At 35.3% G+C, this 16,655-nt stretch overlaps 1 protein-coding gene across 4 annotated transcripts in view; it reads right to left on the bottom strand.

Annotated features, from left to right (window-relative positions):
* Positions 1–16,655, bottom strand: part of SSBP2 (single stranded DNA binding protein 2) — a 308,955-nt gene that overhangs the window by 198,573 nt on the left and 93,727 nt on the right. For all 4 annotated transcript variants that reach the window (XM_018050056.1, XM_018050058.1, XM_018050057.1 and 1 more), the window contains exons 3-4: positions 9,895–9,956; positions 3,873–3,957 (exon numbers count right to left, since the gene is read on the bottom strand). In XM_018050056.1, the coding sequence (XP_017905545.1) occupies positions 3,873–3,957; positions 9,895–9,956 (147 nt within the window). The remainder of the gene's footprint in view (positions 1–3,872; positions 3,958–9,894; positions 9,957–16,655) is intronic.

Genomic DNA, 16,655 nt, shown 5'->3' with positions numbered 1-16,655 from the left:
CTGCTGATTTCTAAAGATATACTTATTTTACAGTTGGTACTCCATACAGATTGTAAATAATGTATTTTAAAATATAAATGCAAGAAGATAAAAATTTTACTCATTTAAATGCTTCCTTTCTTATTTTATTTTTTCTCACAGTAAGTATGAACAGGGTGTTTTTTTAAAGAAAAAGATATTAATTAACACTGCATCTATAATTATTTCACAAATAAAATGATACAATGACAAAAATCTGTATTCTTAAACAGGCAATGGTTAGAAAACAAATCAAAAAAAGTTAAAAACCAAAAGTCAAAAAAATGTTGCTGGGATAATTATTATCAAAAAAGTTATGGGAAATTATAGAATGGCTCAAAATAACATCTATTCACTTTACCTATCTCTCTTTTAGTATGTGTATTTACCCAAAAAAAAGTTTTCAATGGGAAGTACTACATATGTTTATGAATATAACATGGTACATGAAAATATACGACCACTTCAAATTTACTGGTTTTTATTTTCTAATTTTAGAAGATTAGAACTCACTGTAAGGTGAAATTTGATCTGCTTTAAAGTAACTTTCTTGAATATAAAATATAGAAATAGATAAAAATCATGCATAACCCCAATGTCAAAAGCTAACACTTTTAACATTTTAACCTATTTTTTAATTAAAAGGATTATTCATAATTTACCTTATTATCCCTCTACTATTTCTTTTTAAAAAGCAGTTTATTCTTTCATTATCCATTCAATCTCAAACATAAATGAAGACTATAAAATAACAGGACTTTTTAAGTGTATCAGAATTTACACATGGAAGTATTTTTTTATTCTAAAAATGCAGCTAATAAATAAAATATTTTTAAGAATGTTTCTTTGAGAACTACCTTGAAATTCAGTGGGTATATATATTAACCACTATTCTAAAATGGTTCCCAATGGACTCTAATATAACAATATAACATGAAAGAATTTTACCAAAATCTGTTTGTTCCTGTTTCCTATTTCTTCCCCGAGTCTTTCAAACATATCTACACCTTAAACATGAATCATGTTGATCATTCAGAAACTGTCTACTATTAAGAATTTATGAAATCCCACTCACAAAAATTACCATAAAAGTGTGCTACAGGAAACAAACATTCTTAAAAATCCAATTGCAAAATAAAATTACATAAGCCAAACTCTACCTTTACAGCAACCTCCATTTAAAGAAAGTTTAGAGATATATTACCGTTAATTAGAGATGTATTACCATTAAAAGTAAATTGACTTAAAAAGGCATAATAAAAATTCCATCTAAGAAATCAAACCTCTTAAAACTAACGTTTAAGATAAAAGTGAAGACTCTTGAGAGTCCCTTGGACTTCAAGGAGATCCAACCAGTCCATTCTGAAGGAGATCAGCCCTGGGATTTCTTTGGAAGGAATGATGCTAAAGCTGAAACTCTAGTAGTTTGGCCACCTCATGTGAAGAGTTGACTCATTGGAAAAGACTCTGATTCTGGGAGGGATTGGGGGCAGAAGGAGAAGGGGACGACAGAGGAGGAGATGGCTGGATGGCATCACTGACTCGATGGACGTGGTCTGAGTGAACTCTGGGAGTTGGTGATGGACAGGGAGGCCTGGTGTGCTGTGGTTCATGGGGTCGCAAAGAGTCGGACATGACTGAGCAACTGAGCGAATAAACTGAACTGAACTGATGAAACACTTGATAAAACATGTGCTAACTGATAACCAATTGCAAAATCCAAATAATGAATTTTTTCTAAACTACATTTTCTTAGGACCAAATTAAATGAGGAAGAGTTATTCTTCCTATAAAATCTACTCTAATTTCACTCCTACCTCTGGTCATTGCTTGTTTTCAAAAACCTTGAAATATTTAAGTGGGCTTCTAAAGTTAACAAGTGTGAGTACTCTCTGAAATACTGAAAAATGCCTTATGAATGCAAAATGATTACAATGATAATGGCTAAGGCAATGACAATGGTGACTTATCCAATGCTTCCAAGAAGGAGATACTGGTTCAGTGTTCCTTTTAAGATCTCCATGGTGAATAGACGGTTGCATCTTTCTATATAATGGGATTTTGAAAAAATTCTTATATAATTGATTTCTTAAGATGTAGATCCATAAATACTGTATGTCATTTATAGCAGAACACTGGTACTCTCTAACGCCATCTAGTTGTCAAAATTATCCCATTAAGGGCAGGCCAAATCTAGGCATGTCTTTCCTGACGTAAGAGACAGATGAGATGAGTATCTTACTCTAGCCAGAATCTTCACACTATTCATGGTTGGGTCTCTGTTTTCCTTTACAGCCATTACCCCAAGGGTGAAAAGGGAGAATCAGATTGTTCAAATAAATGCCATGTCCTGGGCCCTGTCTTATCTGCCTTTTCTGTGCTTTTTCTTTATATGCAGCACCATCCCTTTTACTCACCTTGTCCCCAAGAGCTAGTGTTTAGCACACAGCAAGCTTTATGAGTACAATCAATATCCGATGAAGTAATCACAAGCAGTCTCACTTTAATCAGTTTAGTACACGTTTAAAGTATTACACAGTCCCTGTCAGATGCCCAAGATTTTCACTGAAGTCTGCATACTCTTCCTTGTGCTATATTTGGGGTTAAAATTCTGGCTATTTCCACTCTCCAGTCTAAGGCTGAAATACTTCCTTTGGAAGAAGAAGTTCCTTTTCCTTTTTGAGGCCTGGTTCTGGTTTTAAAGGGTATTTACACAGAATGATGCCACCCTTTCACCAACTAAACATGCATTCCTCTGGTAAATTTTCAGGTACTTAAAATCGATATTTCCTCAGGCTCCAGGCCTAATTCCACTTCCTCTAAACCAAGGAAACTAGTTTTCCTCCATCCCAAACTCAGTCTGCGGGTCTTATGGTCAGTTCTGCAAACAGTGTTTTCCTAGCCCCTCTCTCACTGAAGCACAGTCTCACTGAAACTTCCCAGGTGATCCAGAGGCTAAGATTCTGAGCTCCCACTGCAGTGGGCCCAGGTTTGATCCCTGGTCAGGGAACTAGATCCCACTTGCCACAACTGAGATTTAGCATGATGTAACTAAGGGATCCCACATACCACAGTGAAGATTGAGGGTCCTATGGTTCTGACACTGAGACCCAGTGCATTGCAGCCAAACAAATAAATTTTAAAAACAAAACAAAACAGTCTTGCCATTATTAAATGCCACTTTTCCCTAAAGAAAACCTACTCCCCCTGCCCTCCACCTTTCTTTTACAATTCTGCTTCCTTGTGCCATCAATTCTCTAAAATCACATTTATAATTCTTCTTAAAAAAACACACAATATATATCACCTAGTCACGGATAGTCCACTGCCCTGAAGAACTTAACAAAAAGTCCATATTTTCATTTTATGTCCAGATATTTTTGCTCTCTTATCTTGTATTTCCTTTAATTCACAATAAATTTACTTATGGAACTGAATACAGCCTTAAAATAATGTAACTCAAAGTTATAAAAAGAATAATGTAATACTTTTATATATTTTTAATGGAAATGCAGCAGAAGAACTTTTATAACATTCTTATGATGACTTTTTTGTGGAATAATTACTACTTAATTTTTATATATAGGCAATTACACAAATCAGGCACACTTAAAGGTAAGAAACACCTCTAATAGCTTGAAGTTAGGACTATTCTCTTGCCCTAAGCTTCTTCAACAAGACTCACACATCCATTTTTGTTTCACTTTTAAAGTGATAAGCCTATTTCCCAAGAAAAAAAATAGTAATTCCTTAGGTACCAAAGGAAAAAAATGGATAGTCCAATATATTTTTCAAGAACAGTGGTTAAAAACAAAACTGACAATATAGCTTAGTAAAATCGTACAGAAACTTACGTAATCATGGAAGGCTTTTGCTTCACTTGAATGTTCACATGTTTCCCGTCTTTCTGGAGCTGCACAGTAGAGATCCCAAAATACACTAAAAAAGTAATTATAGAAACATTAAGAAAATCATATAATGTCAAATGAGAGAGCACAATTCCAAAAACAGAAGGCAAATATTCCTTACACAATATGTGTTTTCTTCTTTAGGACAAATATTTATTTGAAAGATTTAAATTCAGAGAAGGCTCTTATTGTAGTAATAGGTATAACCTAGCCATCATTCAGAAATGCTAAGATTTTTATAAAATGACAATAAAAAAATTAAAACTGTCATTCTTAATTGTCTTAAGAATGACTTAAACATTTGATTGAAATAATTATAACACTTTTCACAACTTTCCCATGAAGAATAAAAGATTTTTTAATACCAATAAGAATAAATTAACTTTATTTTTAAAAGTGAAACTCACTTTTTAAAGATAATTTTATTGTCCAACCCCAGGCCAATACCCTAACCATTAGGTCACACCTGCCAAATAAATATATTTTCTTAAAATATATTTAAGGATATATTAAAATATCCTCTGGTTTTCCTTTGAAGATAGGTTGGTCATTTTGAAAATTAAAAAAATCACACTCTCTTTTTTTTCTTCCTATTCAAGAGCAATAAAAGCAAAACAGAACTGGCTGGGAAAAATAATTATACTGCTTACAAAACACATAAAAATTAACAATCATGTTTCATAAAATTAACAATGAACATGAACAAGGGATTAAAATCAAGAAAGCAAATGTCTGAAAGTCCTAATGATAAACAAAAGCAGTTTTACTGATCAACAAATATTTTTTTACCGTACATTTCCCTCTCTAGAGAATTGGAAAGTATGCTAAGCCAAATGGTTAATGGCATAAGTTTAGGAATAGGACATATCTGAGATAGAAGCTGGCCCTTCCACCTACTAGCTCAATTCGTTTAAACAAGAAACAATTTTCTCCTCTATAAAATGGGGCTGTTGAGAAAATTAAATTGTATAAAACAAGCACAGGGTCTTACAGTAAACATATTATTAATAATATAACTAACACTATAATTAGCTTGCACAAAAACTTAAAATGCATACATATTGTTAAGGCAGGTCATTGGGCTGAGAGCACAGTTAACAATGGCACAATGAAGCTTGGTAAATCAAACTGGTCTCTTTGTTTTGACCTTTGAAGTCTCATTTCATCTGGATCTCTCTCCTGAGATAGGATAAAACATTCTCTAGGCATTATAACAATTAATTCAGCAAAATAAGATTACTCTTAAGAGGCAAAATATATGAAAGATTAAGTACTGACATTTATTTCCTTTTAAATTTCTACAATAAGTAAGAAATACAAAGCAAACAATAAAGACCAAATTAATTCAAGTAATTTCAATTCCTGAACTAGAGTGCAAGCAGTTTAAAGTTGTGCTTGGCTTTCCTATATCCCTTTTGGGATAAAAAGTATAATAATTACACACAGACAGGGATACAGCTTAAAGTTTTCCACCTAGGTCAGGTGTGTTATGAATTATTATGTATTGCAATTATACTTATTTTCATGTTCTTAAGGAACTTCAAAGTTCTTAAAACTAAAATTTTATAATGGCTGCCTTTAAATTGTATTTAATCACAGAATATTATATGCAATATCATGACAATGTTCCTCTTTATGGATTTAGTAAGTGGTCAAAAATTTATAAGAGCCAGAATAAGGATAATAAAACAAATTACTAACGTAGCATAACTTTATATATAGTGTTTCTAATAATCCTACAGTATTAGATATATAAAAAATATAAAAATATACATTATTTTCCTAAATAAAGGTAAAGAAATATATCCTTTTAAAAACATTTACCCAAAGAAGAAATATACTGTTCTACAATAATAGAGATAAGGTGAAGTCTTAACCACTGGACTGCTAGGGAAGTTCCTAAATTATTTTTAAAACAGCATACAGGTATTAAAAATATTCTAGAAAGACTCATAGAGTTATTATGGCCAAAAAAAATTTTCTTATTAACTAAGTAAAATTTGTCTCAATTTCCTTTCCAATCCTTTGTATTTAGTGGAAAATTCCAAGTTGTTGTTGTTGTTGTTGTTTACAATGTCTTCCCACTAAATCATCCTTTGTATTCCACATTCCTTCCCTACTCTCCAACACATTTCACGTTTTCCATACAGTCTGACCACTTCTGTTGTTTACTTTCTTTCTTGCTAACACTATTTATTCCCTTCTTACTGTGATTCTACTCCTCTTTCTATCCTAACTGTTGCCTGCTGCTGCTGCTGCTGCTGCTGAGTCACTTCAGTCGTGTCCGACTCTGTGCGACCCCATGGACGGCAGCCCACCAGGCTCCCCTGTCCCTGGGATTCTCCAGGCAAGAACACTGGAGTGGATTGCCATTTCCTTCTCCAATGCATGAAACTGAAAAGTGAAAGCGAAGTCGCTCAGTCCTGCCCGACTCTTCGCGGACCCCGTGGACTGCAGCCTACCAGGCTCCTCCACCCATGGGATTTTCCAGGCAAGAGTACTGGAGTGGGATGCCATTGCCTTCTCCCCATCAGAGTGCTAGCATGCTGCAAAATTTGACTTTTCCACTGCCAGGCGACAGAAACTGGATTCTTATGATAACCTTAGTTATTGGTTCATTTTTTTCTGCAATGTTATACATATTTAATTACAGGATATAAATATATGAGCCCAAAGATATTCCAAAAGGTTTTTATATATAAAATTAAATTTTAAAGTTTCTTCCATCAAAAGTTGAAACAGGAAGTTTTAAAAAGTGTATATTTTTAAATTATACAAATTAAAAAAGACATTAATTTCAGGGGAAAGAAGTTCCTTGGCATTTGTATCCCTGAAATTCATGGAAGAGAGCTGGGAACTTTTACTAAAGCATATTAACAGGAAACATGGTTTCAAGATGGATTTGATCACAGTGAGCGTAATGAGCACAGGAGAGAGGCATAAAAATTACAACAGTACTGGGCATGATACAAACTGAAAGAAGAAAAGAAATCACAAGGGACATCATATTAGGAACAAGAAAAACATTTCCAGAAAGTAAAATCACACACTTTCCCCTAAGCCATACTAAAGGGAGAAATTTCTCTCCTCTCCAAGGCCTCTGCCCCTCATTTCTGCCATACTTTATTCTGCATTTTTGTTCACGTTTATTCTCTTTCAGCATCTTCAATCTCCCCTACTCTTTTTACCTCCATCTATATACATGCTGAAATCTATTCCAAAAATAAAAATACAAAAATGCTAGGTACTATTCTATGTTGTTAATCCTGAAACTACTATACATATCACCACATACTTCAACTATTCTTCATAACCCTGGAGCTGGAAAAATGGAACATAACAGTCCCCTAAATTTCATGTTCACTATTCCACTGAAACTGTTCTCCCCAAGAAGATCTAAGAAAACCTTAGTTCCCAATTCAGGAAAACTTTTTTTTTTAACTTATACCTGCTGCAGAATTCACTCTCTCCTTTGAATACCTTTTCTAGTTTCCATATATTATTCTTCCCTGATTACCCTCCTTCCTCTCTAGGTATTTTCTTTTGAGGCTCCTCTTTATCTGTTTACACTTAAATGTTGACCTTCCTCAGAGCCCCAACCCCAGGCCCTGTTCTTACTTGTTACACTGTATATTACTATAATTGTGGATACACGTCATTATACATTTGCTTAAGGCCACAGAATGTACAACACCAGAAATGAACTGTAATGTAAATTATGGACTTGGTGTGATTATAGTGTGTTAATGTAGGTTCATCAGTTACAACAAGGGTACCACTCTGGTGAGGAATGTTGATTATGGGAAGGCTATACATTGTGCAAGCAGGAGTTATATGGAAAATCTCTACCTTCTCCTCAATTATGTTATGAACTGACCGAAAACTACTCTAAAAAAAATTAAGCATTAATTTTCAAAAAAAAAAAACAAAAGAGATCTTTGAAACAACGGGAAAAAAAAGTTAGGACCCTGCTGGACTTAAGGCCCATAGTCATGGTTAGCTACACACAATGATCAGAAAAGCTTAGGATCTGGGCAATGTCCTGAAAGAGGGGATCCTTAGCTTTTCATCAGTTCTCAGAGGACCCCATAACTTCAAAATCATTAAGAATCACTCATTTATATCGATAAAGCAGGCACCTCAAAAGCTACATTTAGTAGTTTTAGGGAAGAACATTAAAAACACTGAAAATAATGTACCTTTTGCATGTGCTAGACTTAAATGAAAATAAATATGGCCTAAAATATTTATGTGCCCTTTATTTACAATTTCTTTGATATCTATAACTAAGTAAAAACTACTAAAAATACCAAAACCACAGAGAAAGAGCTCCTCTGAATCTAAGAGCCACGGAAAAAGGAAGAGCCATAGCAGATTTAAGAGCTGCATCTACTGATAAAAACGACCGAAAAACTGAAGTCTGATAGAGCAAAAAGCCAAAGTATTCAGTGACTTATTATCAACCATCTACAGGAAGAGGATAGGTTAGATTCATGAGGAAGGGAGTAAAAGAGAAATGGGTGCGAGAAATGGAATTAACTCTATAATGAAAAACTTAAAATCTTCATTTTGTTAGCCCACTAATCCAATAGGGACAGACCTCTAACATGGTTTCTTGTGTCACTTTATAGACATAATAGGAAACATATAAAATATAAGGGTGTCGCTAAGTGGGGAACCTCAGTTACATTCAGCAGGTAAGCATTTATAGTCTAGATCTAGATAGCATAAAAACAGCTTATGTAAAATGAAAAACTGACTTTTAAAACATTATGTTACAAGATGTCAGTCTTAAGCCCCAGGAAAAAGCACAACAATAGTGCTTAACTGCAATGAACCGTTATTCCAAATACAGGAACAACTCTGAACCAAAGGACCGCACCTGTTCCTGCCATACGTATTGGGAGACTAACAAGGGAAACCCACAATCATAACTGACCAAGTGTGGTTCCATTCACCATGGGACTTCTAGTAAAGCACGTTTTCAGGAGAGAGATTAAAAAGATGATGGCATTAAGTAACAGACCAGGAAACCACATTCACAGCTCTAGAAGAGAACTTTTATTTTTGTTTTTTCCTTTTAAGTATGATGCTAAGATGAGTCTATAATATACTGAACAGGAAATGCTTCTAAATGAAGAAATTTTTTTAAAAAAAGAAAAGAAAAACTTTAGCTTGTCCATTTGAATACCTAGACTAATAATTGCTGCTGCAAAAAGTCACAAAACTGGCTGTTCTGGTGCCACAATAAAATTTATAAGTTCTGTTATCAACTGAGCCTTTAATACTGACTGACCATTTGTGTGTACATTCCTAGGCAGTTCTACCTCTGAATCTATCTAGAACTAGTTCAAACTTTTTTAGACTATTCTAAAAATTCACCACCACCACCAGCACAAGTCACAAGGGTGGGGCCCTCATGATGCAATTAGTGCCCTTACATAAACAGCCGTCAGAGAGCTAGTCAGGCAGTCAGCATGTGCTTGCTCTGTCTCTCTCATTCTGTTATGTGTGCGCTCTCTCTATCCATGTGAGGACACAGTAAGAAGGCCACTACCTACAAGCCAGGAAGAGTTCTCATTAGAAACAGACCATGCTTGGCAGATTGAACTCGGGACTTCTGGCCTCCAGAACTGTGAGAAAGGTAATTTCTGCTGTTTAAGCCACCCAGCCTATGGTATCTTCTTATGGTAACCAGAGTTGACTAATACACACTCATACTTACAGCTGGAGAGTCCAAATTGGTCACAATTCCATCTTGACTTAATAGCAGTATCTTTAAGTTAACTATATTTAATGCTGGTTTTGAGCTTGTTTTTATTTTTTTATTTTTATAAGTGCTACCTTTCAGAAAATAATTGCAGAAAATGAAAAAGTATAAATGAGAAGCACGAAACCACAAACAGGTACGTGCAAGCCTAGTGAAATGCATCATCAATCTAATGAAAATGGAATAAAAGATACTTACCACCACCAAGAATGTAAGAATCCTGGTGGCTCCCCCAATGTGATGTTCTTTTCCCATCTTATCTAAAATGAATAAAATAGATATTAAACACTCCTAATAATACTTTCCCCACACATATGACAAAGCAATATTTTCCCACTTAAAATATCAAGATAATATATAGGATTTTAATCATTTTCATGTTATTCTTTATCCAAGTTTTACAAATACTCATTTTATATTATAATTTGCTGACTGAATAGTCGGAGAGAAATTGCCACCATTATTTTCCTGAATTTGCTTCCCACTGTGTCAGAATTTCAGAAGCTATTTCAGGATCCTAAGGCACATGAAAATCACAATTATTAATACCAATATAGAAATCAGCTATCACCACTAACCCAGACACTTGCAAGTACTTGGGCTTAGTATGTACAGACTCCAAATTAAACTTCAAGGATTGAATTTTTGAATAAGTTTCTGATTTGAGGGGATGGAACTAAGAAGGCATATGTAAGAATTTTAAAAGATGGTGATATTGACTTTCCAATTATTTATATTTCAGATGAATTGAAGTTCACTATAATAAAAATTTAAAACAAGGTCAATATTCTCAAAATTAAAAGTTCTGATTAAATGCTTTTTACAAATTAAATTTAAAAATTGCAAAGCTGAGTGTGTATTTATACAGTACCTTTTCTAAGCACTGGATAGCATTAAGAAGAAAAGATGAAAATCTTTGCATTCAAGGAGATTACATTTTAGAGGAAGGATTGCTGTTGTTTAGTCGCTAAGTCATGTCTGACTCTTTGCGACCCCATGGACTAGCCTGCCAAGCACCTCTGTCCATGGGATTTCCCAGGCAAGAATACTGGAGTGGTGGTCATTTGCTTCTCCACAGGATCTTTCTGACCCAGGGACTGAACCCACATCTCCTGCATTGCAGGTGGATTCTTCACCATTAAAGAGAAGCTCAGTAGGGAAAACAGACCATAAAAAACAAACGCCCTTGCCCCATCTCCCCTCCAAAAAAGACTGCATTTATACTAAAAGGTGACAAATGCTATGGAGGAAAATAAAGCAGTGAAGGAGGATAAAGAGAACAGACAAACTATAAGAAGTTATAATTTTAGCTAAGGTGATCCAGCTTCAAGAACAAACAACCCTTATATATAAGTATAGCTTTTAGTTTATTAAATAACTAAAAAATGATTTAACAATATTCCAATCAGTAAAATGTGCCCATTGGCCCTTACCACTACTAGGAGGCAAACAACTATAAATACTGACTGATTCAAAGAATTCTTTTCATCACCTACTATGGAAGACGTTATCTCAACAGGATAAAAAAAAAACAAAAATATTTTAAAATAAAAACTCATAATGTGATTCTCAATGTTAAAACAAACAAAAAAAACCCTTTTTAAGGAAGAGATGTAAAACTTAAGCATAATTAAAATCACTGAAACTGACAGCATTTTTACAGTGCTTATGCACACAAAATATAAATCAATGAAAACTCTGATGTAAAAAAGCAATTTGCTCTCAAAAACCAGAGAAATTCTCTGAAGATTAGAAAATTATGTATGTGATAGCCATTTTAAGAGCTAAAAAGTGAAACTCTAAGAGTTAATCAACTTAAATTTATAAAGTCTAAACATAAATAATGAACCAGAAATGTTATATAAATGGAAGTCAGACCCTAACTTGAATTCTCCAAAGTAGAAACATTCGAATTTTTTTTTAATCTATGCTACCTTTTATCTGAAAATTTCTGGTGATCAATATTTTCTCTTTTTTGGTTCATGAAAAATAAGAAATGGTACTCAATGAGTCTTATGAGAAATAAAGCTCTGACAGCCTGCTAAAGTTATAATTTAGTCAAAAACCTGTGTCTCATCTTTTCTCCCAATCTTTTCTCTTACCATCTTTTCCCAAGTCGATGTCTTTTTGAAAGGGCATAATGACGCACCTCACAGATGTGCCCCAGACATACTAATATTCCTAATCCCTGGAATTATCCTAAGCATATAAACAGGAAGTTTTTCAAAGTAGAGTCCTTACGTTTCATCTCAGCTCATCTTGACTTTTCCTAATACAACTGTGAAATACTTAAAAGGAGAATGTGAGGTGACTTATGAAGACTCAAAGCAGCATGACTAGGTCTGAATGACTGACTGTGCTAGAGGTTATTAGCCTCACGGTCTAACAAGAGTCCTGCTGCACAGCATCACCTACTAAGCAGTCATTTTCTTGCACTTTCACAGCTTCCACAGCCAGTCATCAGATGTTTCAGGTGATAAGGTACTCTAGGAAAACACCTATATGATTTATATTTGATATGGTCTTCTATAAGAGGAAGTCTGAAGGTAATGTATTTATATTTTAAACAGTATGACATCTTATTACTCCTAAGAGAAACAAAATGTTTCACAAACATCATCTCTTTCATCCTCAAAATACTCTTTTCTATACCATGAGGGAAGTTCACCTTTCTCACTTTAAATCACAAGTCTATGGAAGAAACAGCTAAAACTTTGGTCAAACACATTTAAGTTAACACAAAAGTCATCCTGTCAGTTATTCACTGAACAACAACCAATGTGCAATGTATTTACAAAAAGGAGATGGTTCTACACAGGAATTATGTTTCCATAGTGAATGGTAGTCTTTTGCCTCCAAACTAATTACTATTCTTGCTACATGCGTGCTTAGTCGTGTCCAACTCTTTGTGACCCCATGGGCTGTAACCCACCAGGCTCCTCTGTCTATGGGATTTTCCAGGCAAGAATAGTGGTTGGGTTGCCATTTTCTTCTCCAGGGGATCTTCCCAACCCAGGGATCGAACCCATGTCTCCTACACTGGCAGGTGTATCCTTTACCGCTGAGCCACCTGGGAAGCCCCAAATACTATTCCAGATAATACTTATTTAGAGAAAGCATGAGGTGATATTCAGGAAAACAGACCCTGATCTACAGAAAACTTTGTCACATGTACTGCGGCATTGTTACAAACAATGAAAATTAGAAACAGCCTGAGAAACATTCACCAACAGTGAATGCAAAATAAAATTTACTACTTAAACACTACTGAACAGTGTGTAATCATTAAAGAGCATAAGATAAATCTATATGGAAAAAGCACTACGATAGACTGGTTTTTCAAATGAGATTAAGAAAGGCTACAGAATAATACATACAGTATAAAACCTTTTCTGTTTAAACATATGTGTGATTATGTATGTATGAACTTGGTTGCATGTATACTAAAAAAAATGACACCAAACTTATAACTATTATCTCTGGAAAAAGGTAAAGGACTTTCATTTTGAAGTCATATTCATACATATAATTTTTTTAGCAAACATAACGATGGATGAGGTTGAGGAATAGCCTGAAAACACCTCTAAATGTCAAAAGTCACTTTAGAAACAATTCTGCTATCTAAGAGGAGGCATTTTCTGTTGCACTGAGTTTCATGGGCTTCAGGCTTGTTTAGGTGCTTAAATGGTATCTATGCAAATAATTTCTATTTTTCCTTCTTGTATTATCCCAGCCTCTGTATGTATTCCCTAGTCCTTAGGCTTTTGCTCTTTAAATCCTCCACCTCCCTTCCTTCCATCACCAGTCCAGCTAAAAGCTGTATTCTCCTGTAACCTTGTAAATTGCAAGGCCAATGCCTACCACCATACTTTACATCTAAGGGCCTTGTCTGTGATTAGGCAGTGTCTCTGTAATACGATCTAGTGTTTTCAGCATTTCTACATAAATGCAGAGCCAAACACTGAATCATGAATGAACAGTATACTGGCAAGAATAAGATATGCCATATGGTTTATAAATGAAAATTATAAATTTCAATGAACATACTCTCTGATACAGCAATTCTTCTAGGAATTTATTAATATGGTCACATGTGAAAAGTTACATATAAAACAATTTTTGATGAAACATCATTTATAATTGCAAAAGACTGGAAACAATATAAATGTCCATTAGTAAGAGGACTGGTAAACTCTACTATGGCACAGGTCATAGAATGAAAAATGCTACAACCACAAAAAGAGAATATTTATAAAGTTTAGCAAACTGACAGAAAACAATTAAAGTCAAGTAAAACAAAAATCAAAGCACAGTAAGTGTGTATAATAAAGAATCTGTGATACACACACACATACATACAGATATACTTATTATTTCAGCATTATTTGCTCTGGCAAGGTATACGAGTCATTTATTTACCTATTACCTCTCAGCCCCACCCACCGTCCTATATCCTCCATTCTACACTCAGTACTTGGATTTTGAAAATTACATTTCCTAGTCTCCTAGCCAGCTAGTTTCCCTTAAGTTCTATCAGGAGATACTACTAGGAGATCAAAGGGCAGGAGGAAGAAGAGAAGCTGCCTGCCCCTGGCTCCAAAAGAAAAGTGGTTGCTTGTTGCAGAAACAGCAACAAAGTAGAGGTGGGGCAATTCTGGATGCTGGTAGCACCTTTTTTGGAGGGTTCAATGGCACCCCACTCCAGTACTCTTGTCTGGGAAATGCCATGGACGGAGGAGCCTGGTGGGCTACAGTCTATGGGGTTGCGAAGAGTCGGACTCAACTGAGCGACTTCACTTTCTCTTTTCACTTTCATGCATTGGAGAAGGAAATGGCAACCCACTCCAGTGTTCTTGCCTGGAGAATCCCAGGGATGGGGGAGCCTGGCTGGCTGCGTCTCTGGGGTCGCACAGAGTCGGACACAAATGAAGCGACTTAGCAGCAGCAGCTTTGTCAGTGTGGGACCATCTCAGATAATATAGATCTACTTCACCAGCATCGCCAACAGCACAGCAGGACACCCGAAGCTCATGAAATCCAAACTTTACAGAGTATTCCTAAATCCTTCCATAGTTTTTGAAAACCAATATTAAAAATTTAATATCATAAAAGAATAAAGCTAATTCCTATGTTAAGAAAAGAATCTGAATACCTATGTATAGGCTTCCCTGGTGGCTCAGATGGTAAAGAATCTGCCTGTAATTCAGGAGACCTGGGGTCAATCCCTGGGTTGGGGAGATGTTTCTTCCTAGAAAAATTTCTGAGGCTTCTAAGTTAAACATAATCTACTGTTTACACTAATTTTCTAAAACCATCCATGTATAGAAGTATAGGTGCAGCTATACACTAAATGTAATAAAAGTTAAAACTTTTACATTCGAATTTTAAAAATTAAAGCAAACAGATGTACAATAGGAAGAAAAATCTGACTGCCCTCTGAAGGAGATGTAATTCAAAACTGTGCTATTCAACGTGGTACTCATTAACCACATGTGGCTCTTTACATAGAATTAATTGAATGTTCTTCGATTTTTCTAGCTACTTTTTAAGGGCTCCGTTGTCACATGTGACTAGTGGAGAATTTACTAAACAGCAGAGATTAGAGATCATTTCCATAATCACGGAAAATTTTAGAGAATAGTGCTGTTCTGCTTTAGAAGGAATGCAGAAGTCTTTATAAAGGAAATTTTTTTCTTGGGAAATCGGGAAAACTCCTTCATGGGTCCTTCATATTTCTGGCCCAGAAAGGCAGAGGCTCTTAGAAATGGTTTGAAAGTAAAGAACAGATAGCTAATATTCTACATAATTAAATAACAAGGATTTAGAAGGCTGCTAATAGTCTCCAGGAAGGAGTACTCTGGGGGTCTGGGAGTATTCAGAAAAGGAGCAATTGGCAAAGTTGTGAGGACTCAACAAGACAAAAGGCAGAAGGAGTCTTCAGGACAATAGCTGGTGAGAAATTCTCTATGGCAAGAAGACCAAAGAACTTAAGGATAGTTGTGTCTAATATCCGAGTCAATGTTGTTGCTAGTCTTCAGTTTTTCCCTAACTTTCAGTAAGAATCCTTCATACCCAAGAGCAATGCATTAGTGGGGCTTTAGGCTATGAAGGCAACAGGAAAGCTGAGGCAAAGAAAAGCTATCAGCCGTAAGGAAGAGTAGCAGTGCTGCAATACTGAGTGAGGGCAAGAAATTACAGCAAGTGAAACATTAACAACCTCCCCCTCCTTGTAAGCCCCAGAGATATGAAAGAGGACCTGAGACAATGTGTCACATTAGGGTTTGAGTTGGAGTCATTTTGGCAGAAAAGGTAACCCTAGGAAGTAGGAGGGTTGTGGGCTCTCCAGGTGATAGACACTTGGAGCTATATGGCACATATGGCACATAGGCTATATATTTATATTATTGTTGTTCAGTTGCTAAGTCGTGTCTGACTCTTTGCAACCCCATGGACTACAACATACCAGGCTCCCCTGTCCTTCAGTATCTCCTGGAGTTTGCTCAGATTCATGCCCACTGAGTTGGTGATGCTATCTAACCATCTCATCCTCTTTTACAGTTTTATTTTTAAAGAAATAAACTACACAAGATAGAAAAGAATTTTCAAAATAGCACTTTTGAGCACTTACCACATGCCAGGTCTTTCAAGTTATTTCATAGGTACTAACTCATTATTATCTTTTTTTCATAATCGAGAAAATGGAATAAGTAAATATGATTTAGAACACAATTCATAGCCAGCAGTGTGGCCCCACAGTCGTTGCTCTGACCCATTATACTATGATGCCTCCAAGTTAAAGTTCAAGAAACATAAGGAAGTCACTACTATTATTTCCTCTCTTCACATAGATGAAAAAATAAACAGAACAGAATTTTTGAGTCTATGGAGTTCAATAATTTAGCATTCCTAACAAAAGCTGAAGAAGCCACCCACTAGATGTCTTTAAGCTTCTATTTCTG

This window comes from Capra hircus, chromosome 7 (assembly GCF_001704415.2).
Source record: "Capra hircus breed San Clemente chromosome 7, ASM170441v1, whole genome shotgun sequence".
Classification (NCBI taxonomy): domain Eukaryota; kingdom Metazoa; phylum Chordata; class Mammalia; order Artiodactyla; family Bovidae; genus Capra; species Capra hircus.
Note: the sequence above shows the minus strand (reverse complement) of the source record. Positions and strands in the feature narration are given on the sequence as shown.